The following is a 26,493-nucleotide window of genomic DNA, read 5'->3' on the forward strand; positions in this document are numbered from 1 at the left end:
GGCACACACTAACGGTCTTAATGTGTGATAAGTACTTTTTAAAACATAATAAGCCTTGTGCCGTTTGTATAGATCTACTCTGACACAAAAAGGATTAAAGAAGCAATACCAAGTTCAGCCACAGACGGATTTTAAATATATAACTTGAGTCTTCCGTTTTCCTCTCTTCTATTTTAAAGCATTCTTCCCAGATTTTATTTGATGGCAACTAAGAAAATTAGAATGATACAAGCAGTAGGAGGGCTTCGTTTTGGATCCTTAAGAATATTTTATAATTACTGCTTCAAGCCTTTTTAAAGCAGCATGCTACATGAGCTACGTGAAGACTGGTTTTATTGGGAGGTGGTGGTGGTGGGAATTAGCTGCAAACTGTATTCTGTGAGCACCTTGAGCATTAACAGTTATCTGCCACAGCAGTACGGGGGAATCTTATTATCACTCCTGTAGCCAGTTCGAGAAACAAGGAGAGAAACGTCAGGTTATGGGGTAGCAATACTACTTGGGAGAAATGTGAAATAGGGAAGTGGGGGACTGGAGGAACAGACCCCCAAAGGGGCTATGACTCTAGTCACAGCTGGGTAATTGGAGGAGTTGGCCTAGTGAGGCTAATAACAACCGTTTATCGAACACCAACCACGTGCTAGGTACGTGACACACAAAATCCCTCATCTTTACAAGTCATTCAAGGAAATGCCCAAGCTACATGCTTTACAGAGGAGGAAGAAGTTCACTAACAGCCCAAGCTGCTGAACAACGGGGTAGATATTGAAACCCCTAATGTGGATTCCAAATCCTACGACGGTGTTTTTGTTTTTTGAAAGCCAGGATTTGAACTCAGGCCTGACCACAAAATCCACATACTGCTGCCGCCACACCCCACTCCGAGCCCCCCACCCCCGCGCTATTCAGTTCAGCAGCGAGGACAAGCCGTTCTGTGACTACAGCTGCCCATGTGTTTCCGACCACATAAAGGCAATCGGAGTCACAGAGGTACAAGTCACCCTGTTGTGGGCGATCTGACAATGCGACCCCAGTATGTTATTTGGTAGGCTATTCTGGCATTGGTGATGCTCTGTGTGAAAATGCAATATTCTCTAATCCTAATGTTACTGACATGCAGAGGGAGGGAACCATTATGCACCTGTAGGAATCTGAGGAATTAAAAACATGTTCAAGGGACAATAATATTACAGTTGGAAAAAATAAGTTCAAAATCAGTGTTTCCCCAACACTGCATCATGGGAACAGTGCTGCTAATTACCACTGAAGAGATGGATCTCTGTGAATGGCCCCATGGAAAATAAAATACTACAGTTAACTAAGATATTAAATTGAAATCACTCTGATTCTGAAACTGCATACTGTAGTGAAATGTCACTTGTTTCTCATAAATTTGTAGAAATAAATGTTGCAACAAACACCAATACCGTGCTCCATTAACCTTTGTGGGTTTTATTTTTCCTTCCAAATGAGTTTGTATTTTTAACATTTGCCACAGACAGAGGAAAGTCTGAAACATTCTGGTGCCAGTCTTGGAACAGTTCACCTTCTAACAGTCTTTGTGGATGTGACCACGCACAGCTAAAACAGTACTTTGCATTTTCCTTTTTTTCTCATTTTTGAAAGTAGTCGATAGCCACTTTCTTTCCTTTTCCCCTCTCTTTCTCTCAGCTTCTTATGAAGACTCCCAGTATAAATGCAACAGGTGGAGTTTCCTACAAATATACAAACTGAAAGAAAAGAAATATTATGGTTGGCTACTCAAGAGTTTCCTGAAATGAAAACATACCTGGACATTTATCATGATCAGAGAGCATCTAAGTCTATCAAAAGGGAGCAGAGGACACTGAACTTGCCACACTTACTGCGACCTTTGGGTGCAGAAGGCACTTTGCTCTGACGGGTGACCCCTGCCGCCCATACCTTGTATCTATCCATTGGGTCTTCTTGTTGCAGCTGACTCTCTCGCATTGTCTGATATTCTTTCTCATATTTCTTCAGTTTCTTGGTCGGTACCTGCAGGGATTAGAGAAAAAGCACGTCAGACAAGGCGATTCTTTAGGAAAACATTTTCTGATGTGTTTCCCACTTAAGTCTCTGGCATTCTAATGGAGCACACCCAACTCAAAGGAGAGGGGGAAGAAGTCTAGACTCTAGAGCAAGAATCTGCAACCTTTTTCTGTAAAGGTCCAGATAGTGTATTTTAGGCTTGGTGGGCCACATAGTCTAGGTCACGGCTTCCCTACTCTGTTGTTACTGCACAAAAAGCTGCCACAAGTGACACATAGACAAATCAGAGTGGTTGTGTTCCAACAACACTTTATTTACAAACATGGGCTACAGTCCGTCCATTTCTGTTCTGCAATATTGTTACGTCACAACTTTTCTTGTAAATGTATTTAACGGTGCTATTAACTCTAAATACTTTTAAGTAACATTCATTCATAGCCTTCTACCAGGTTAAAAATGAAAATTATTTTATAAAAATAAAAAAACTGAGCAACAAAAACATATTTAAATTTTTTTTTTTAATTTTTTTTTTCAACGTTTATTTATTTTTGGGACAGAGAGAGACAGAGCATGAACGGGCGAGGGGCAGAGACAGAGGGAGACACAGAATCGGAAACAGGCTCCAGGCTCTGAGCCATCAGCCCAGAGCCCGACGCGGGGCTCGAACTCACGGACCGTGAGATCGTGACCTGGTTGAAGTCGGACGCTTAACCGACTGCGCCACCCAGGCGCCCCAACAAAAACATATTTAAATAGTCAATATACCATCCAGCGAGAAGGAAGTTTGTCACTGAAAACTCCCAAGAAATAACAGAATCATTGTGCTATAATGAGATAATAGAAAATCATTGAAACAACTCATCTATTTCTTGCTAAAATTGTGTCATCTTTAAAAGAAAGTAGTCTGTTTACTGGAAAAAGACTAGATCTTACAGAATCTTCAAATTCTAAAAATAAACAAATAAACTTAACATAGTATAAAGGTCATAGAATTTGGCACTAGATGGATCAAAGTCTGAATGCCTACCTTTTTTATTATTAACTATGAAACCTCTTGGCAAACAGGTATTTAACCTCTCTTAGCCTGAATTTCTTCACCTGTAACATGCCAGGCAAATACATTTCTCCTTCAAAATGTCTGTCAGGAGAATTAAATGCTGTAACACAGGCAAAGTATCTAAAATATTGTGTGGTTCCTGGATATTTATTATTATTATTATTATTTTTTTTTAATGTTTATTTATTTTTGAGAGAGACAGAGACAGAGTGTGAGTAGGGGCAGGGCAGGGACAGAGAGAGAGGGAGACATAGAATCCGAAGCAGGCTCCAGGCTCTGCACTGTCAGCACAGAGCCCGACGGGGGCTTGAACTCGTGAACCGTGAGATCATGACCTGGGCCGAAGTCAGATGCTTAACTGACTGAGCTACCCAGGTGCCCCAGTTCCTGGATATTTTTTTAAACTTTTTTTAAAGTATTCAATAAAATTAACGTATTATAACCTCTTATATTCCATATAACAGATTAAGTCTCCTTTTAGGCTTTCCTTGAACAATCAAAATGACAAAATTCCTTTCAACATCAAAATCTTTATTCAATGTTTAGGTCTTCAAGTAAGTGACGTGAGAGGAAGAAAAGGTTTGCCTAATTTTTTTTAAAGATGATGCATGTATTATTTTTCTAGATTCTTAGGAACTTGAAGGCAGGGATGTGCGTTGATGCTCCTCAGTAACTGTCATGACACCTACTTAAGTCACTGTGTCATGATACCCATTTAAGACATTGGCCCAGACGAGGCTCTCTCAATAGAGTGTTTCTCGTCGAGTTCAAAATATGGTATTTAAAAAACATGTAATTAGTGTGTGAGAATCTGGCCAGAGAATGTGTTAAATACAAAGCAGAGATGCCATGTGTCCTGCCCCATCTTACTCTAATTCTTCTGTTCCATCCAGGAGCACTCTGAAATACTGGAATTACCTGCTTCTTACCACACCTGGGAAGTTGCACAAACTCAGTCCAAATTTGAGACAGTGGATTATCATAATTCAACAACCACATGATGACAATATTCATCTGGCTGATGGGGGAATATCTCCCCAGTCGAGCAAGAAGTAAGGACATTTTTCAGGGTGTCACTGAATCGCAAAACCACTGCTGGCAAGTGTCAGGAGACACTGATTTTGTCTTACTCCATCTCCAGAGACCTTCAACAGTCCACCCGACCAACCAGAGTGCAAAAGAGAGGGAAGCACCACCTGCCGGCCGTGTGGCCTCAAGCGCATCAGACAAACCAGGAAAACATACATGGTGGTGTGCCAACAAAACAGCAGCAACAACATGATTTTTTTCTTGACTTTAATAGGGAGCCTCCATTTCCTCTAGGTTTCTTTCCCCTGTGTGTTATTAATCATACACTCCAAAACCCAAAACCAGCCTCTTAAAATGAACTGGCAAATCTCCAGCACTGGTAGCCCTGGAGCCGAGGCAAAAGGGAAGAAGAAGGTCTCTGGGCTTCAAGCAGGGACAGGTGTTTCGGGCATTCCCGGGAGCAGGCTCAAGGGGAGAAGGGAGTTCTGTAAGGAGGGTGCTTCCTCCCGAGGCCATTTACCTTCAAGATGGGAAGTAAGTCAGGATTTCTGCAACTGAACAGCAGTCCTATGCGGAAGTATTTCCCAGCCGGTTCTACGATGGATCCAGTCACCAATGACTGGATGCCACATTGCAAGCGTGCTTCAAAGAGCATTTCTTCTAAAACCATATTTCTCAAATTCCAAGTGCTACAGAATTTTTTTTCATGTAAAAAAGTATCCCTTTAAAAGTCAATCTTGCTACTTATGTTAAAAGGTTCATTTCAATGTGAAATTTTTAAAAAAATGCATTAAACACCCTCAATAAGCTCATCCTTGCCCATCTGGCTGAGATTCTAAGATGTTTGGCTTCATCGAGTTCAGGGAAACAGAGCAGGTTCCCAGAACAATATGTTGCTAGGAAACCTTCCAAGCTTATTTATCTTGTGCTGCGGGGTGATACTGAGCATCCACCTGTGATTGGCACAAAATGAAAGAGGGGAGGGGGCAGGAGGAAGGTGAGCTGATATGAAACTGTTATTTACGAGATAATCAAAGAACACAGCCTGTCACAGTTTTTTCAAACTGCATTTCAGGACAAAATTGATAATATTGAGCTTGAAGGTTTTCTTAGCAGAGAAAGGAATAAAATACCTCCTTAATATGTAGTTTTAATTAAAAGAACAGAAAGTCATCAAGAATTACCAGAAGTGAAACAACTTATTATCTCAAGAGTGGTAGAGGTATCTCTCCCCTTGTTAAATGTTTTTAATATAAGTGTGCACTTGAAGAATCATCAATCCTTTTAAGTTTTTGAGTTTATTTATTTATTTTGAGAGAGAGACAGAGGGAGAAAGAGAGAGAATCCCAAACAGGCTCTGCACTGTCAGCACACAGCCCGATGTGGGGCTCGAACCCACAAACCGTGAGATCATGACCTGGGCTGAAGTCGGACACTTAACTGACTGAGCCACTCAGGCACGCCGAATCACCAATCCTTTTAAATGTCTACCTAATTTGGGAGACTTCTTTCACCAACTGTTCATCTTCTACCTAATACTCCCTATTTGGTTAAGTTCAGGAAATGTCCTCAAAAAATCCACAATTGTTTGATAAGAGCAATGATAAAAGTATTCACCAGTTCAAAATGGTGTTTATTAAAAACAAACAACCTTCGAATAGAAAAACCCTGGCAAGACAATCTCTCACAAGTATGACAGCGATGATTGAAATAATCAGCCAAGGCCTGACATTTTGGACTTAACAACTAAATTTGGGGAAGTAAGCATTTAAAACAGAACCCTTGTTTTAATCTTATGAATAGTACATGACATTTAGATATATTTCATGACATATTTAACCCTGACATTTAAATTTATAACATAACCATTTACATAGAATTAGGAATTTGGATGTGGAAGGACCTTTGGAGACCGTCTGGCTGGTATAATCCCCACCTTCAGGGTGAGGAAAGTGAAGCCATGTGGCTGAGAAGGCTGGACAGAACCAGCTGGTTGTGGCAGAGCAACTGGAATCTGGGCGGGTCTCCCGTCTCTCTGGCCTATAGTCTCTTCTGGTATTGGGCTGTCAGGGGAAGTGTATTTCCCAAACTTTAGTCATTTGAATGCCATTTTCATTATTTTTGCCATGTCCAAGCACATTTCCTACCATGTTTTCCTTAAATCAACTAATTTCCTTACATAAATTTATTTTACAAGAAAAATATTTTGGAAGCAAGAGTCAATATAGACAACTATGATAGACAAAAAAAAATGGCCTCCCAAAGAAGTCTGTACCCTGATCCCCAGAACCTAGGAATATGCTACCTTAACATGGCAAAATAGATTTTGTAGATGTAATTGAGGTCAAGGATCTTGGCTTGGGGAGATTATCTTGGACTTTCTGGATGGACTGAATGGAATCGTACAAAGTCATTAAAAGAGGAGAACTTTTCCAGACTTCAATCAGAGGAGATGCGACTATTGCAGAAAAGCCAAAGAAATTCAATATTGCTGGCTTTGAAGATGGAGGAAGAGGTCCCTGAGTGAAGGAATGGGGGCCTCTGGAAACCTCTGGAAGCTAGAAAAGGCAAAGAGAGCCTTCGGAAAGGATTGCAGCGCCTTTGACACCTTGATCTTAGCCTAGTGAGACCCTGTCAGGCTTCTAACCTACAGAACTGTAAAATCATAAGTTTGTGCTCTTTAAAGTCTCTAAATTAGGTGACAGTAGGAGACCAATACAACATATTATAAGTCGTAACCACTATCGACTGAGCTACCACGTGTTTATAAACAAAACTCAGTTGAAAGTTTTTATTTACACTTTCGCTGAAAGCAAGATAAAAACTTCCCTGCCCCCTTCATTTTATAACCAATTGCAAATTATGTCAACATAAAATAAACCATATACTGTTAGCTCCTGTGTTACAAGTATCAGAATAGCAGTAAGCAAAAGATAAAAACAACTCCACCCCAGACCAATGTGTAGACTCATTCAGTCCTTTCCTGCCTTCTCCCGCTCACCACTGATGGCAACTAGTTGTGGTATTTCTTAAATCTCAGTTTTTGCTAAGGATCTATACAATGCCTGCTGATATTTCCTATTACATTTTATCATATTCCATTTTTTAAATGCCTGTTCAGGGGCGCCTGGGTGGCTCAGTCGGTTGGGCGACCGACTTCGGCTCAGGTCATGATCTCACACTCCGTGAGTTCGAGCCCCGCATCGGACTCTGTGCTGACAGCCTGGAGCCTGTTTCAGATTCTGTGTCTCCCTCTCTCTCTGACCCTCCCCCGTTCATGCTCTGTCTCTCTATGTCTCAAAAATAAATAAACGTCAAATAAAAAAAATTAAAAAAAATAAATAAATAAATGCCTGTTCAGACCTTCTAAAATGATTTCATGAACAGCAGTTTGAAGGACATGCACTAAATCAAGGGGCCTTTTTCATCTCTTCCCCTGATGATCACACTAAATCACTGGAGAGGCTTTATTAACTCCTGTCCTGGTCACCAATGCAGTCACCTGCCATTTACTGATGAAAATGGGTTCTATTCAGCTGTTATCGGGAAATATACAGAAAAGAGCTTTATGAACTTAAGGGAAAGGGGGTGGTAAGGGAATGGTGGGGGAGTGCTCCATGGTGACCTTCGATAACCAGGAAGAAGAAAATACAATAGTTACTAATTTGCTTTATTCTTTCAATGTTCATCATGCTGGCCTCAGTTAGAGATGTAGGAGAGGAAGACTAAAGAATATGTTCAACTTTCTTTTCCCATGCTCTCCCTCTTCTTTTCATCTAAAGCATATATATTTTTTAAGTGCTTATTTATTCATTTTGACAGAGAAAATGCGTGAGTAGGGGAGGGGCAGACAGAGAGGGAGAGAGAGGATCCCAGGCAGGTTCTGCACCATCAGCCCGACTTGGGGCTCAATCTCACAAACAATGAAATCATGACCTGAGCTGAAATCAAGAGTCAGACACTTAGCCGACTGCGCCACCCAGGCGCCCCCTAAAGCATATATTTCTTATTTTTATGTATGACTCTAATAGAATTAAAATATGTGCATATATATATATATATATATATATATAGATTTATAATTTTTTGTTGTATGTCAATTAATTTAATTTTTTTAAAGTTTATTTATTTTGAGAAAGAGAGAGAGAGTGTGTACGTGAGTGGGAGAGGGACAGAGGGAGAGAGGGAAAGAGAGAGATTCCCAAGCAGGCTCTGCACCGGCAGCACTGAGCCTGATGTGGGGCTCAAACTCATGAACCATGAGATCATGACCTGAGCCGAAACCAAGAATTTGACACTTAACTGACTGAGCCACCCAGGTGACCCATGTATCAACTAGTTTTAGATGAACTTGTCTTAATAATCTTTATCTCACTAATCACACTTAGCTGGGCTATTGCCTTATTTTTACTTTTATTACATTATTTTGAATACTCCTTATTAATACTTAAATTTCACGTGCATTAGTTATTTTTTTGAAAAATTTTAACAATATTTTAAAAGCTTATTTATTTTGAGAGAGAGATAGCATGAGTGGTAGAAGGGCAGAGAGAGAAAGGGAGAGAATCTTAAGCAGGCCCCACACCCAGTGTGGAGCCCAATGCAGGGCTCAATCCCACAAACCAGGAGATCATGACCTGAATTGAAATCAAGAGAGTCACTTAACCAACTGAGCCACCCAGGCACCCCAATTTTTTTTAATGTTTATTTTTGAGAGAGAGAGAAAAAGAGTGAGCAAGCTGGGGAGGGGCAGAAAGAGAGGGAGATAGAGAATCCCAAGCAGGCTGCACACTATCAGCACAGCCTGACGCAGGGCTCAAACCCACAAACCATTAGATCATGACCTGAGCCAAAGACAGGCACTCAACCGATTGAGCCACCCAGGTGCCCCAACATTAGTTATTTTTAATAAAACATACTTCTTCTCTTACACACATGATCTTGTTGGATCTCCTAATTATCAAATGTGCTCTTTATACATTAAGGAGTTTAGGAGTCCTAAAACAACACAGATCTTAAAGTATGAATTGTAAATAATGGAATAATAGAACTTTTCTTATCAATGTTTTATTTATTTTTGAGACAGAGTGAGACAGAGCATGAATGGGGAAGGGGCAGAGAGACAGGGAGACACAGAATCTGAAGCAGGCTCCAGGCTCTGAGCTGTCAGCACAGAGCCCGACGCGGGGCTCGAACCCACGAACTGTGACATCATGACCTGAGGCGGAGTTGGACACTCAACTGACTGAGCCACCCAGGCGCCCCACTAGAACTCTTAAGTAACAAACTTGAAGTACACCCATCACATTAACCTAAGGGAAACTCACACACAGAAAAGAGGAAAGAGACACAACACAGCAGATTGTATGTGTGGAGAATTTTCAACCTGGTCTACACTCTGCAAGGTACATGGCATGGTTTCTGGCACAGGCTGATCTTATGCAATTGTGCATCAGTTTTGTGAAAAATTGATTCCCAATTTAAGTAGAGAAAAGAATCTAGGAACTACTAGTGTTTCTCGAGGTAGGAGTACTATTGTCATTTTGGGTGGAAAGATTTTGGGTTGTATTAGATTCCACTTCCCGTTTCTGAACCCTGAGTGTCCTTGGCCCATTTAGATGTCACCTATCAAATGCCGGTAGTGCCCTCCAGTCATTGTTACAATTAGGATGTCCAATACAGCTTTCCAAACAGAGAGGGGAGGACACTGGGTAATGGGAGGCACAAAGGGTAGACACTTGAGAAAAAGTGGGTTTTGTGCTGAAGGGCTCTGAGCTGTGCTTCAGAAAAGCCAAGGGGAGGCCTGGGCTGGCATTCGAGGTAGTCAGCGCTGCATTCGTACATTCTGACGTCCGCATCCTTCCGCTCTGTTTTTGATCGGCAGTAACCGGCACTCAGAGAAACATGGAGTGTCTGCATGTCAAAGAATTCCCTAACGCTTTTAAAGCTATAATTTAGAAAATTATATATTTAAGCCTCTCAACAACTCTGTGAGGTATTATTTAGATTTTACAAATAAGGGAATTGAAGAGAGGTAACTTTCCCAAGATCAAACAGCTGGTAAACGGAGAGTCAGAGCGGGGATCTAGGCCACCATCTACCTCCAGATTCTGCCCTCTTCAACCACTTTGCTCTACTGCCTGGGACCAATGAAGGCAAATCTCCTCAAGAAGCTGACAGTCTTGGTGCACCTGGGTGGCTCAGTCGGTTAAGCGTCCGACTCTGGGTCATGATCTCACAGTTCGTGGGTTGAAGCCCCACATAGGGCTCTGTGCTGACAGCTCAGAGCCTGGAGCCTGTTTCAGATTCTGTGTCTCCCTCTCTCTCTCTCTGCCCCTCCCCAGCTCGTGCTCTCTCTCTCAAAAATAAATAAACATTAAAAAAAAAAAGCTGAAAGTCTTGATGTAGTGCCAAGTGTCTAATTACCATATAGTTTTGCAAGTGCAATACAAGGCATATAAGTACATATGTTCATAAAAGATACAAGGGTGATCAAGAAGAAATTCTTTTAGGGGGAGGGGAAGGCACACTCCAGTGAGGAGGATTTCCATTATGACTGGTTTATGTAAGCTTTCCTGACCAATTAAAAAATAGCATTTCCCCTGTGCTAAATTTTAACAATGGGCTAGTCACTTGTCAGATGTATTATTCAAAGCTTGATAAATCTGCTTCTCTATTTCAAAGATGAAAGACACAAAAATATTTATTAATGGATGCAAATACTGGCACAGTAAGCCACTATTTAAATAAAAAGGCTGCTAGGATCTCTTTAATATTTTCCTGGCTGGTCAGGAGTCTGAGTGCCTAAAAATCAATAAGCCAAAGGAACTAGAAATTATGTATCACTCTTGCTCACTTCAGATAATTTCTTTGAATATAAATGATCCCATTTAATATATTAATCATTAGAGAGAGAAACAAATAGATAACTATGGTAGCATATTTCTTGGTGACCTGGGGTACAGGGGGCTGAGAATTTCTAATTCAGAGTTAGTTCTGCAAGGACCCGTCAAAATCTGGAGAGAAAGTGGATCAGTGGCGATCAGAATTCTAACAGTCAGTTTGCAGTGGCCTAAATTCCTGGTAAGAAATAGATGGGAAGGAGTCAAGAGAAGAGGGCCATGTCCTGTGAGGCTTCACTGAATCCTCTTCACAGTGTTCAGCAAATGAAGCTACTTTGAGTCTTGTTGAGCTTTTAAGCACTAGGATGAAGGGGAAACATAGTCAATGACATTTTTACCCCACAGGATTGGTGGGGGGAACCTTCAGAGAACATAAGAGCCTATAAATGATTACTAATTGTATTCTTTGTTTTTTAAAGATTTATTTATTTTTGAGAGACAGATTGCAAGGAGGGAAGGGGCAGAAAGAGAGGGGACAGAAGATCCACAGCAGGCTCTGTGCTGACTGCAGCAAGCCCGTGCGGGGCTCGAACTCACAAACCGTGAGATCACGACCTGGGCCGAAGTCGGACGCTCAACCGACTGAGCCACCCAGGCGCCCCAATTGTATTATTCGTTTATTAAGGTACAGTTAACAGATAACATTATATTAGTTTCACATGTACGATATGAGGATTCAAGATTTGTATATACTGCAAAATGATCACAGCAAGTCTAATTAACATCCGTCTCCATACATAGTTATAAGAATTATTTTTATGTGATGAGAACTTGTAAGATCTACTCTCTTAGCAGCTTTCAGATGAGCATTAGAGTATTATTAACTATAGTCACCATGCTGTACATTACATCCCTAGAACTTCTTTATTTTATAACTGGAAGTTTGTACTTTGTGACCCCTTTTACCCATTTCATCCCCCGCCTCTGGCAATCTGTATTCTCGGAAGGAATACAATGGTTTAAGGCAGTGGAGACAAGGAAAGTACTTATCTCTTGTAACTCTGACAGAGCTCCCAAGGCTTACAGACATCAAACTACGTGGCATTCTTTTCCTGAGTGCTGCACTGCTGTCATCTCTTCTGGTGTGTTCAGCTTTCCAATCACTCAAGTCTAATGGTGAACACACCTGTGACAGGTTCCTGGACTCATTAATGAATAATTGTATGATGTGAGTCACTATCCAACATTCATGGCTCACTCCTGAATGTAGCATGCTCATCAAAGTATCTATGAAAGCTTTTGAAATATCCATTTCTACTTTCTTTACTACATTCTTATACAAGCTGCCTGTTCCCAATGTTATAGCAACTTTAAGAAACCGTGACATTTTATTTTTCAGATTTTTTTTTCTATTTACACCCAAATTAGTTAGCATATGGTGCAACAATGATTTCAGGAGTAGATTCCTTCATGCCCCTTACCCATTTAGCCCATCCCCTCTCACAACCCCTCCAGCAACCCTCAGTTTGTTCTCCATATTTATGAGTCTCTTCTGTTTTGTCCCCCTCCCTGTTTTTATATTATTTTTGTTTCCCTTCCCTTATGTTCATCTGTTTTGTCTCTGAAAGTCCTCATGAGTGAAGTCATAGGATTTTTGTCTTTCTCTAATTTCACTTAGCATAATACCCTCCAGTTCCATCCACGTAGTTGCAAATGGCAAGATTTCATTCTTTTTGATTGCCGAGGAATACTCCATTGTATATATACCACATCTTCTTTATCCATTCATCCATCGATGGACATTTGGGCTCTTTCCATACTTTGGCTATTGTTGACAGTGCTGCTATAAACTTTGGGGTGCATGTGTCCCTTCGAAACAGCACACCTGTATCCCGTGGATAAATGCCTAGTAGTGCCATTGCTGGGTCGTAGGGTAGTTCTATTTTTAGTTTTTTGAGGAATCTCTACACTGTTTTCCAGAGTGGCTGCACCAGCTTGCATTCCCAGAAACCGTGGCATTTTATAGAAAATGCTTGTCTGTTCTTTTTCTTTTTTAAGTTTATTTATTTTGAGAGAGAGTGAGAGAAAGAAAGAGACAAAGAGTACACAAGCATGAGTGGAAGAGGGGCAGAGAGAGAGGGGAAGAGAGAGAATTGCACGCAGGCTCCAAGCCACCAGTGCAGAGCCAGACTTGGGGCTCTATCTCACAAACTGTGAGACCATGACCTGAGCCAAGAGCAAGAGTCAGACAACTAACTGACAGCCACCCAGGTACCCCTTGTCTGTTCATTTCTAATTCCTTGTCTCTAGTCCTATGAATCTAATCTTGCATACTATTTTTATGGAACTCCTCAGTCCATAAAAAGCTCGAGCCTTCCTATCAATAGATAATATCCGGAGGTAATTTATTTACTATCATACGTTGACAGCTCTTCTTTTATAGTTTCCAGCCCAGGACTTCTACTGAGCTCAACCTACATATCCAACTGCTAACTTCCCATCATCTTTTGGATATTTCACATAAGAAACATTTAAACTGGACTTCATCACCCACTCTCTACGCCCAACCAGTTCTCCCACTGTTCATCTTCCATCCAGAAGCTTGAGCCAGAAACCCAGCAGTGACCCCTCTCCCACTGAGGATCATGAAATCACTCACTAGATTCTACAGAACATGCCTCCAAATGTCTCCTAGTTTGTCTTCTTCTCTTGAACCTCAATGACACTGCCCTAGTTTAACCCATAACCTCCTCTCATCACTGCAGTAACCTCCCAAGTGGCCTCCCTGGATTTGTCCTTGCTCTGCTCCAAACCTATTCCATAGGACAGCCAACCTTTTTTTTTTTCAGAATGCAAATCTGTTGTCATTCCTCTACCTAAATTTTTCAAATGCTTCCTGTTGCATTTAGGATAAAGAGAGGAATACTTGACATAGCTCTGCTGATCATATAGGATCTGGTCTCTATCTACTTTTCCCCCCCTCTGCCTATGCCTGTATTTTGCAAAAGTGGGGCTCCCATCCCAGGGAGCACATGGAAGTATCTAAGTAGATGCAAAAGGCAATTATTCAAACTTCTAGTTCTGTTTTCTAACCTTATTTTTTTAATTTTTATTTTTTTAACCTCATCTTTTAAAAATGTCTGTTTTTGTGCCTATTTTATTAAAGTACACATTAATTTATTTAAAAAGTGAAGAGACATATATTGGAAGTATGTGCTTAAATTACTTTTACCAACAGGGTTGCATAATCAAAAGAATTTAGGGGTCACCAGTCTCCGTTCCAGCCACACTGGACTTCTTTTACTTCCTTCTGCACATATTCTGTCCTCTCTCAGATTTTTAGGATGCCATTGCTTCTGCTGGGATGGAGTCAGCATACTCACCCCAAGATTCTAATTGAAAGGTCTAAGGTATGGTTAGGCACCTCCTATTTTATAAAGCTCAGGCAATTATGCCATACTGTGTTATCCATTTGAAAGCCATTGGATTAAAATATCAAGTGCTAAGGGAATGGGGGACAAGCTACAGAGGCTTTTAATGAACTGGCCTGAGAATATGACCACCAACTTCTAAAGAAATATCCATTCTGTGTTTCAAACAACCAATTTATAAATAAGCTTTAGGACAGAATAAATTTGTAAGATTAGGAAGGACTATTTTTAATGTTCTAAAATATTTCAAGAATCTATTACATAAACAGTTTGGCTACAAGGACAAAGTCGAGTTTTGAAAAGGGAAGAACCAGGGGCTCCTGGGTGGCTCAGTCGGTTAAGCGTCTGACTTCGGCTCAGGTCATGATCTCATGGTTTGTGAGTTTGAGCCCTGTGTCAGGCTCTGAGCTTGCCTGGAGCCTGCTTTGGATTCTGTCTCCCTCTCTCTCTGCCCTTCCCTTGCTCATACTCTGTCTCTCTGTCTCTCAAACATAAATGAACATTTTTAAAAAATTAAAAAATAAATAGGGGCGCCTGGGTGGCGCAGTCGGTTAAGCGTCCGACTTCAGCCAGGTCACGATCTCGCGGTCCGTGAGTTCGAGCCCCGCGTCAGGCTCTGGGCTGATGGCTCAGAGCCTGGAGCCTGTTTCTGACTCTGTGTCTCCCTCTCTCTCTGCCCCTCCCCCGTTCATGCTCTGTCTCTCTCTGTCCCAAAAATAAATAAACGTTGGAAAAAAAAAAAAATTTTTTTTAAAAAATAAAAAAAAATAATAAATAAATAAATAAACAAAAAGAAAAACCACGCACTTCAAGAATAAATATGTAAGCAACAGAATTATATGTAAGGTGGTTTAGGGTTGAACAGGCTCACATTTGAAATCCCTCTCTGTTGAATACTATGTAATTTTAGAAGCAAATCATTTAAACCTCTTATTCAGAGCTCCCATCATTTATGTTTTAAAAAGGGGGTAACACAAATCACACTACTATAACCATCTCCTTTTATTGAGCACAATAATGCATGCCTTGGCCCTGGCCAGAGCACTTCACATATTTTGTGTTCCCTAAGCCTCACAAAGCCCCAAAATGGGTTAACTGTACCCATTCTACACAATGAGGAAGACTAAGTAATATGAAGAGGGACCATAATAACAACTGACCCAACAGGTCTTTTGACACCAACGTCAAGCCTTACTTGTCACATGCCTGTCATCTACACTGCCCGTCATGTATCCGGCACACGTAGCTCTCAAATCCAGGGCCTTTGCTAAGCCTCATCAGTAGCCTGCTGCAACAGACCAAGCTAATCAGCTGCAGGATGGTGGAGATACTATTTTATATAAACACCTGACTAGGAGATAATGAACCTAAGACATCTGCCATATTACCTAGCATCAAGTAGGGGAGCTCAGAAAAGTATAAACATCTTCAACCTGAATTTTCTGGACAAGCCAGAAAAAAGAGAAGGTCAAATGGACCCCGGGGTGGTTGAAACAGGAATTTAACTCTGGGAGAAGTCTGCGTAGAATTTCATAAAGTCTCAAGAGGGGGCAGATTGAAATCATATATTTTTCTCCTCTCTCAGCTGTCTGAAAAAAAGTACTGAGGCATAAACCACCCAGGAGATTTACAGCATAAAGCAAATTACCTTAAGGTATTGGAATCAGTCAACACTTAGATGGAACATTTTGGGGAGCCTATAGCTTCATGGAGAATGCCTTTCTTCTCTGTGTATTATTTCTTGTATTTCTTTCTTTCTGTTCCCACTGCTTCACATCCTGATTTGTACAAAAAAATGCCAGGTTCCTTTCTTCACCCACACGCCACAGCTGCAGCTGGTTCACTAGCAACTAGCACTCCTTCTGCTGGATTTTAAATCTATTTTTCTCAGATTCCTTGCACTTGAAGGAGAGAGGAAAAAAAGAGACATTTTTGCCCGTTTTTCTTTTAAGTAATAAGAATTCTTATCTCACTATATCCTCAACTTTAGATTGAGTTATAAACATTCTATTTTTCTCTTTGTGAAAATTAAGAAGCGGGCATATGCTAAGTTGGTGTACCATAATGGATGGTGGTATTTCTTTTATTTTGGGGGAAAGTGCTCAACATCCTCTGTAATGTCTCAAGTAAAATTCTACTTCTGAGTAAGGCTTTGGCTGGAGATGGATCACTTAAAATTTTTATTATAGAGTTTAGAAAATAACAGAATGACCACCAAGTGCTAAAACTTAAGACTGTAAGATGGTAGGTAATGTGCTAAATCTGGTTACATGTTGAATGGTGTTGGTCTGAGTCCAGGGAGTAGATTAACCAGATGTAGTCCCAAAACTGGGCCGCAGAAAGTCGATACAGGTATTCATTCAAAGAGAGCTAATTAAGCTTATTTAAAATTAGACAATGATACAGAGGAGAAGGAATGATGGGGGAGCCAAGCAGGACACTGTTCTTTATTACCATCAAATGCTACATTCATTATAATAACACTGACCCTGGCACCACTGAATGCTAAGGAATCTGAAACAGTACGTTTATGTCAGGTTGTCATTGGCAAACGGAACAAAAGTAAATACGTATCTCTTGCTAAAAGTACTCTTAATGGGTGGAAGACCAGGGACATTTATGCTAGAAGACATTTCATTCAAGACTAATATGCTAAGACAATCTGAGTACTTCTGTCTTTAGAAAGATTCAACCTTAATATACCAGGCTAAGAAGGACAAACAGTGGAAAAGAGTGAGAAAGGGGAGCCTTCTCTGTATTCATGTACCTTTAAAGGCAGTAAGGAAATTGGTTGATTGGCATCAGCAGAGTATCAACCTGCATGATTGCACTGCCATTTTTATACATCCCTTTTTAAGATGGGAAGGAAAACTTATACCTAGTCTGCATTTTTAAAAATCACCCATTCATCCACTCATTCATTCATTCAACAAATACTTCTTGACTCCCTACTGTGTAGCTGGCACAGCCATCCAGGAACAAATGCACAGTCTGTCCCCTCAAGGAGCTCAGTCTGGTGGGGAGAGAGTCTTTAAAGACGTAATCACACGATTTAAGTCGATGCTGCACTTACAAAGTGAGGTGGGCACCGTGAGGGAGAAGTCAAGGTGGACAGATAATAACGCATGTGCCTCTAATTTTGCTTATGTCTCTGAGGAATGACAATTAACCTGAGGAGTAAGTCAGCCAGAGAAGAGTGGGGAGAAAAAGTGCTCCCAGCAGAGGGAACAAGTAGCACCGGATGGGAAGGAGCATGAACGGCCACATAGTTTGCAGGATCAGCACAAGACAAAACCTGAGATTCCTTATGTAAAAAGCGCTAATTTCAAGATGGTAGAGCATTCCCTCTCTTTTTTATGTTTGTTTTTTTTATTTTTTATTTATTTATTTATTTATTTATTTCAACGTTTATTTATTTTCTTTGGGACAGAGAGAGACAGAGCATGAACGGGGGAGGGGCAGAGAGAGAGGGAGACACAGAATCGGAAACAGGCTCCAGGCTCCGAGCCATCAGCCCAGAGCCCGACGCGGGGCTCGAACTCACGGACCGCGAGATCGTGACCTGGCTGAAGTCGGACGCTTAACCGACTGCGCCACCCAGGCGCCCCTGTTTTTTTTATTTTGAGAGAGAGAGAGAGAGAGAGAGAGAGAGAGAGAGAGAGCAGAGGAGGGGCAGAGAGAGGGACAGAGAGAATCCCAAGCAGGCTCTGCATTGTCCGCGTGGCACCCCTTGCGGGGCTCAATCCCACAAATTGCAAGATCATGACCTGAGCCGAAATCACGATTCAGACACTTAACCAACTGAGCCACCCAACCACCCCAAGATGATAGAGCATTCAACCAAGCGTGGGGGCCTGTGCGACTGCACAGGCTTCGTGCCCATGAAGCTGGCTCTGGGAAAGAGGGCTGGTTTGAGGGACCAAAGGTCAGGTGAAGCACAGTCGGGACAGAAAAGGCCAGCTGAGGCTGAAAAAGTGTGAAAGGTACACAGGCACCAACCCAAGGAACAGGGCCTCCAGGGACCAACCTCATAGATCAACCTACTCTGTCTCCTTTACAGTTCCCCAAATAGTTACTATTAAAGAGCTATTGTATAAGCCAGGCTGTTATGTAAGCACTCTTCTGGGTGCTAAGAGGAAGACAAAGAAGACAGCCTTTGCTTTTAAGGAGCTTACAAATAATTCTGTAATTTAGGGTAGAATGTGGTAAGTTTCACCTAGGAGTATAAGCACCAGTTTGTGGGAGATTCAAAGCAGGAAGATTATTCACATGAGGTAAACAGACTGAAATTAGCCTTCTTCTTCTGCCTTTAGAGCGGTGATTTGGCCATGTCACTATAGAAATAGCACACACACCCAGCGCTTCCTATAAGAGAGGCACCAAACGCTATATGCTTTAGATGTATTAATTTATTTTAGCCCCACATGCATGAGGTAGGTGCTATTATTCTCACTTTAAAGAGAAGAAAACACAGACCCAGAGAGATTAAACAACTTACTTGCCCAAGGTCACACAGCTAGCAAGGTGGGGATTCATTCCAATCCCAGCAGCCAAGGTCCAAACCCCTTGCTCTGAACTACTAGACCATACTACCATTTAAGTAACATTGTTTCATTTTGCTTTGCTTTAAAAATCTACGTACTGTACTTAAGCCCCTTGTATTTTTTTCTCCCTGGTCTTCTGCTGTCACTTTACCCTTTTTATCTACTCGGTTAGCCATATATGCTGCCTCAACACTGCCTAAGAGATACACAAGAAAAAGAATTTTCCTAACGATTTTTCCACCTTTACATCGAGAGTCAGAACTGGCAGGAACAGAAATGATAGATACATTTAGCTCTGAATTTCTGAAAGGAGGTGACACAGTGCTACTTTCCTTTGCTGTTGATGACAGTCCCACACATCTTTGTACTGATAATCAAGCAGAGCAGAGATGGTTGTGGACACTTACTACTGACTCCCTGAGAACTGTGAACACCTAATTAATAGACTCTGGGAACCCCCAGTTTCCCCACGACCCAATGCTGGGTCTGTTCCTTAAAGAAATGAGAAGTGCGTGTATATGCTCATTAATTCAACAAACACCTACTTTGTGCAAGACACTAGGTCAAATGCTCTCTGGGATACAAAGATACCTAGGGCACAACCCTTTCATTAAGAAATTCACAACTGGGGAGGCTGGGTGTTTCAGTTGGTTAGGCATCCGACTCTTGATTATGATCTCAATCCTGAGATTCAGACCTGTGTCAGGCTCTGGGCTCCCTGCTCACAGTGTGGAGCCTGCTTTGGATTCTCTCTCTCTTTCTCTCTCTCTCTCTCTCTCTCTCTCTCTCTCTTTCTCTCTGCCCCTCCCCTACTCTTGCTCTCAGTCTCTCTGTTAAAATATAAATAAACAAGTAAGTAAGTAAGTAAGTAAAAACACAAAAACTTAAAAAGAAATTCATGACAGAGGAGCCTGGCTGGCTCAGTGGGTAGAGCAACTCTTGGTCTTGTGAGCTGGAGCCCCAGGTTGGGTATAAGGATTACTTAAAATCTTAAAAAAAAAAAAAAAAAAAAAATGGATGAATGAATGAATGAATGAATGAAAACAAAAGGAAAGGAAAGGAAAGGAAAGAAAAGAAAAGAAAGAAAAGAAAAGAAAAGAAAAGAAAAGAAAAGAAAAGAAAAGAAAAGAAAAGAAAAGAAAAGAAATTCACAATAAACTTTAAAATTTGATTAATGCCGGGGCGCCTGGGTGGCGCAGTTGGTTAAGTGTCCGACTTCAGCCAGGTCACGATCTCGCAGTCCGTGAGTTCGAGCCCCGCGTCGGGCTCTGGGCTGATGGCTCGGAGCCTGGAGCCTGTTTCCGATTCTGTGTCTCCCTCTCTCTCTGCCCCTCCCCCGTTCATGCTCTGTCTCTCTCTGTCCCAAAAATAAATAAACGTTGAAAATAAAATTTGATTAATGCCGTAATGGAGTTAGAAGACTCGTAGAGGAGAATGTTTTCACAAACTCTCCAGGAAACTTAGGACAGACTTTAGGGAGGAGCTGGCCTGGCCTATAAGCACTGTTCTGGGGGGAGCTTTTGCTAGTGACCATTCTCAAGTGTCAGGATCCTTCTTTTCCTTCCTCCCTCCTTCCTTCCTTCCACTTTTTTTCTTTTTGGGTTATCTGTAGTCTCTAAGGATTAGACACAAACAAGACCACCGGTTTCCTCCCCACTCCCTTTTACCCAGCAGGAAGCATCCTTCTTGGGAAAACAAGCCCAGAGGCTGTTCCGAGTCAGCTGCTGTTCTGCAGATGTCAGAGCGCCTGGCTCGCCACAATCTTACATGCAAAATCCATGCAAGGCTAGAGGGGCCTATACATTATTTCTAGCCAATCCAATTAAAAATTATTTGACATCCTTTATGCTAATTAGAAAACCCTCTAGTGTAGATTTAAATATAAGTGGGATAAATTTACAGTGGTCATCTCCTGATTAGGCTTTTTCCAATGCCAACCAACTAACCCTGGACTGTATTCCCGTATCAGGGTGCTTCGAACACACATCTTATCACACTGTTGGCTGGAGTATTTTAACCCAGGTTTTATCACACTGTTGGCTGGAGTATTTTAACCCAGGTTTTATCACACTGTGTAGGCTGGAGTATTTTAATGTAAATTGCAGAAAGTAGAAGAAACAGCAGGTAGGACTGTAAGAGGTACAGAGAGGAGCAAGGTAAAGAAAACAACCCAGCTCATTATTGCTTACTTCTTTCCAAGTTCCATAAAGGATGCGGAAGGAAACTGCTGTAAGCAGAGGCATGATGCTAAAAAGCATGGGCCTCCCAACTGTGCCAATAGGCAGTTGTGCCCGCCGGGGTTAGGAGAGGCCCTTGTGTCTGGCATCTGCAGAGCAGGCTGGAGAGAAGGCACTGAAGCCAGATCATCAGGAGATCTAGGTCACCGCCAGTTGAGGGAAGCATGAACCTATTTTGGTAGTTGCTAGTTTAGTGACCATATTTTCGGGAAAAAAAAATCTGCCACATGGTCTTCACAGATGTTTGTGTCCATTCTGGATGTGAGAAGCAATGTGGAAGACGGAAGAATCTAAAATACTAAAAACGTTTTGGTTGTTTTGGTAGCTTCTAGGGCTTCAAAAACAGAGTATCTGCCGTTAGAACTCTCTGGAAAAGTCTTGTCCCAATAATGGGAAGAAGTCACTGAGGGGTGCTAAAACAAGGGGACAGAAGGATCTCAACTGTGTTGGTTAAGAATGTTCATCTGGAAATGGCATATCTAAGCTAAATTAGAAGGGAGGATGAAGAAAAGGAGAAAGGTGGCAATTGAAAGAATACTTAGAAAGTTCTGAAAACCGTTCAGGACAAAAGGCCTTTGTGAAGGTGACAGTAGGAAACGCACAAGAAGGTCCGTGAGAACCAGTGGAAGAGAAGTCTTTAAAGCAAGTCTTTTCAGTCATTTCAGTGAAGCCCAATGATCCCTCCCCTCCTTAAGCTTCTTTAGAATGTGTCTATACCACTCATTTAATAATCACATATGGCGGTAAGGAGCGTTTCCTGGGGTAGGAATTTTCCTGAATAGGATACCTTAAGGCAAAACAAAACAAAACAAAACAAACAAAACCCTTCTTTATTTAAACTTCATATCTCCTTCTTCAACCTAACCCAGAGCTGAATACTTAAAAGACGCCTAAAGCCGATTTGTTCAGTTAAGCATATTCTTAATGTCTCGTGGTTCGAATGGATTTTGTTAATTAGTTAAAATATCAGAATAAAAAAGACAGATGAAGACTATGCCCATATATTTTCTTTGAGTATGGGTATTACAGGAGGTATGTGATGACACAGGGCTGATGAGTGGAGACACACAGAAATCCACTTAACATAGGATATTTTTGTTACCTAAATGAGAAGACTGTGATAACCAATTAAAAATGGCAGTTTTCCTTGATATGTTTGACAGAGCCAATAATTACCTCTGCTCTGTGGGGCAATTTCTGAAATGGTGCATAAGAATGAGACTATTTGGGAGACTTCTTATGCTAGGCGACTGGATGCTCTTCCCTAAATTGAAATTCATTTCTTTAATTGGGGGGTGGGGGAGTAGGAGAAGGATAAGAAAAAAGTAAAAAACATCATGCATAGTGAATGCTTAACACATGGAGATTAGATATACATCTGACAATCATAAAAGAATTCTCTAATATCAAACTAACTCTCTAAAAATTAATTGAATCATTTTTAACGCTTAGAGTAGATCAAATGAGAATAATACGAAATTCGTCTTGGCCACACACAGGTAAAAGGAAAGACCTTAAGATTAGCTTTTTTATATGCCTGTTTAGGGTCCCTCTATTGCTGTTTACACATGAATGACTGCTCTCCAAAGCTTGGAGTAGAGTGGCATTTATGTTCCCATTTCCATGGCAACTGTGAGGAGGCAAGAAAAATAAGGTATGGGGAAATATGCATTTCAACCCTCACTTCCTTCCACCGTCCGGCCCTCCTCATTTCCATGGGAACAGGAATAGAAGGGCCTCCAGCAGCTGAAAGTAAAAGCAGGTGCATAGACTGCAGCTGTTGGAATGTCAGCCGAGGGCCGCAAATGACAGTATACAGCAGCTGGTAAAATTTTTAAACGATGTTTTCCTTAATAAATTCCCCACTGTAATAATTTACAAGGGGGAAACTGTATAACTAGATGAGGAGGAACAAACACTCAAAGGGGTCTCTGGATTTAACATTCTGCTACCTTTCACAAGTCCAGTAGCATGTATCATTTTTTTAAAGTAATCTCTACGCCAAACGTGGGGCTTGAACCCACAACCCCGGGATCAAGAGTCGCATGCTCTACAGACTGAGCCAGCCAGGTGCCCCAATATGTATCATTTTAAAACAAATGGCTATGGGGGCGCCTAGGTGGCTCAGTCGGTTAAGCGTCTGACTTCAGCTCAGGTCACGATCTCGCGGTCCGTGAGTTCGAGCCCCGCGTCGGGCTCTGGGCTGATGGCTCAGGGCCTGGAGCCTGCTTTCGATTCTGTGTCTCCCTCTCTCTCTGCCCCTCCCCCGTTCATGCTCTGTCTCTCTCTGTCTCAAAAATAAATAAACATTAAAAAAAAACCAAAAAAACAAAAAACCAAATGGCTATGGCAGGAAATGCAGTGAAAAGAAGAGTGGGCCTCATCAAGTCACTGTGATGTCACAAACGTCCTCCAAGTGGTGGATGTGGAAAAAGTCACAGAGGAACGAATTCAACTGAGGGAGGAGAGAGGAAGGAGAGAAGGAGGAATTTAATTAAACTTAAAAAAAAAAAACACAACTACTTAATGGTATTTCATTACAAGAAACCATGTGAAGATTATTAGCTACACCTAGAGTTGGAACACACCGAGCCCAAGGAACTTGCTGAGAAATGTAGACTTTTGTAAAAAATTCTACAAACTTTACATTATAGCATTTGTAAAAACGTTACAGCATTTGTACAAAATTCCCTTCACACAGAGTATTGCTATTCCAATCTCCTTGGCTGAGTTCACATGGAGACATGTACCCATGTTTCTTTAGCTACTGTCATTAAAAGGACAGGCTGGAACCTGCCTAAGATGACCCATTTCCCCTCTACATACAAGGTCTTTAGAATACACATTTAACAGGGCTTTATAGTTGGAAATCTGTGTTATAGGCTTCTAGCTTACAGGGAAATATCCTCGTTAATAACTGAAATGAATGCCATCCTTTTAAGCAAATGCAAAGGTTAAAAAAGAAAAAAAAATATTTTTGATTTACGTATCTATAACTTAATTCTCTCTCTGAGGTACTTTCTCATTCTTTTTGGAGAGGTTGTTATTCCAAATTGTTCACTGTAACCTGGCTTCTACTTACACATGCTCCAGGCAAATTCAAAACCTGAACATAATCTAATACAATTCAACAGAATGGTGTCGGGAGCATTAGCCAACGAGATAAGGCGGACTATTAGCAAAGACCTTTGGGGCCTAAATGGGTCTCTTGTTCTTACCACAGTCTCCAAGGTGATATTTCCAAAACGAGATTATGAGAATGAACTACAGAGGCTCCAAGTTAGGATATCCAGTTTTCACTGGTGATTCACATAAGTCTAACTCCGTTTAGCAAGAAGCATGTATTGAGAATACACTTATCACCTCGTACCAGGTACTGGTAATACCAACGTTTGTGAAGAAGACAGAGTCTCTGTCAGATATCTCGTTTTGTAAATGAAGTATGGCTATTTTACAATTAATCTTATAAAAAAATACATGGTTAACTCTCCTCCCCCACCCCTCACTACTATAGACCATTATTTACAAATACAAATATGTAAGGACTAGACGAAATTAAGTCAAAATCCATATTAAGTGACTTAATTCATCTTCTAGACTTTGTAAATTTGAGTGGGTAGACATTTATATACCTATTGTTTCTAGTCCAAAAAAAGTCAAAGGTATCATAACTAGGTATTTTCAAAACTGTTATTCACATGCACTCAAAACGGAGAGCCCAGAAACATGTACAAAGATTTTGTGAAAAACGGTAAAAACGCCTTTTTTGACAACAAAGAAAGTGAAAACCAGAAATATCAATCACCTTTTAAGAAGGGAAATCAGTTTTAATTCAAGGGAACTTTTAACTTGAATTAAAAATGTTTTTAATTCAGGTACTGTGTCAAAATTATCCTTTTTTGCTGATCGAAAAGCTAAAGGGCCCAGAATATATCTGGCCCAGGAATCTAAAGAGAGAACAGAGTTCTTGGCTAATTCCATTGAGGTGAATGAAGGTCACAACACTAAACTGGCTATGCTTTGTTCTCTAGTATAAATACAGTCTTTTCTGCTGATATTTTCATGCCTTTCAAGAAAAAAAGATTTTCTTGTCAAATTGTTTTACTCCACTACCTTATTCACTTGAAATGTAAACCTCCATGTCAAGAGAAGTCAAAATAGGTGAAGCACATATTTTCAACATTCTAGGACATGTCACAGACTTTATTCCCCATCCCCACCAGCCTTACTGAGATATAGATGACACATAACACTGTGTAAGTTGAAGCTGTACATGTTGATTTGGGATTATGTGTATATTGTAGTGTGATTAACCACTGCTGCATTGGCTAACACCTCCATCATCTCACATAATTACCATTTCTTTTGTGGTGAGAATGATTTAAGAACTTTCTTAGTAACTTTCACGTACATAATACAACACTCTTAACTACAGTCACCACGTTGTACACTGGATTTCCAGAACTTAATCATATTACAACTAGACGTTTGAATACTTTGACTTCCATCTCTCCATTTCCCCCACCCTCGCGTCCTTGGTAACCCTTCCCTTCTGTTTCTATGCATTTGGGTGTCTTAGATGCCACATGTAAGTGAGATAATATATTATAGGCTTTTCTCTGACTTATTTCACTTAGCATAATGCCCCCAAGGTCATCCATGTTTATGCAAATGGCAGGATCTCCTTTCTCATGGCTAAATATTATTCCATTATATGTAGTGCATCTTTTTTATTCATCCATTGATGGACACTTACTTTCCTATCTCAGCTATTGTGAATAAGACTACAATAACCATGGGAGTGCAGATCTTCTCCTTGAGATCCCATTTTCATTTCCTCTGAATGTATACCCAGAAGTGGGACTGCTAGACTATACGGTAGTTGTATTTTTAAGTTTTTGAGAAACCTCCATACTTTCTTCCATAGTGGCTGCACTAATTTACATTCCCACCACCAGTGTACAGGGATGCCTAACATATTTTTGATAACTGCAGAAAACATACCCAGTATAAGAGACCACTAGCTCATTAATCTACATTCTTACATCATATGTAAGTGAGCTTAAAATAAACAAAAACAGAGGTGTTGCTCTGTTGCTTTGATATTGCTATTACCATTTCTGATCCCTGCTTCAACTATTTCTGTTAGGCCTTAATAAAAAGGTCTCTAAATCAAAAAGACAGAGTTTAATTCTTCTACAAGTTCATAATTTTCCCTGGAGGACTGGGCTTTCCAAAGTTGGTAAACTGAACTAAATATTCCAGTCTGACCCCGACGAAAGGCCAAAAATGCTGAGATGGCTCTAAAACCCTAAAAATGGTCCCCAGGCACATTTGACAATC

General features: G+C 40.9%; 1 protein-coding gene across 7 annotated transcripts in view; it reads right to left on the minus strand.

Annotated features, from left to right (window-relative positions):
- Nucleotides 1-26,493, minus strand: part of RABGAP1L (RAB GTPase activating protein 1 like) — a 779,355-nt gene that overhangs the window by 32,724 nt on the left and 720,138 nt on the right. For all 7 annotated transcript variants that reach the window (XM_086693120.1, XM_086693117.1, XM_086693118.1 and 4 more), the window contains one exon: nucleotides 1,924-2,016. In XM_086693120.1, the coding sequence (XP_086549246.1) occupies nucleotides 1,924-2,016 (93 nt within the window). The remainder of the gene's footprint in view (nucleotides 1-1,923; nucleotides 2,017-26,493) is intronic.

This window comes from Puma concolor, chromosome E4, assembly GCF_028749965.1.
Source record: "Puma concolor isolate L17-30 chromosome E4, mPumCon1.1.hap2, whole genome shotgun sequence".
In the NCBI taxonomy this organism is placed as follows: domain Eukaryota; kingdom Metazoa; phylum Chordata; class Mammalia; order Carnivora; family Felidae; genus Puma; species Puma concolor.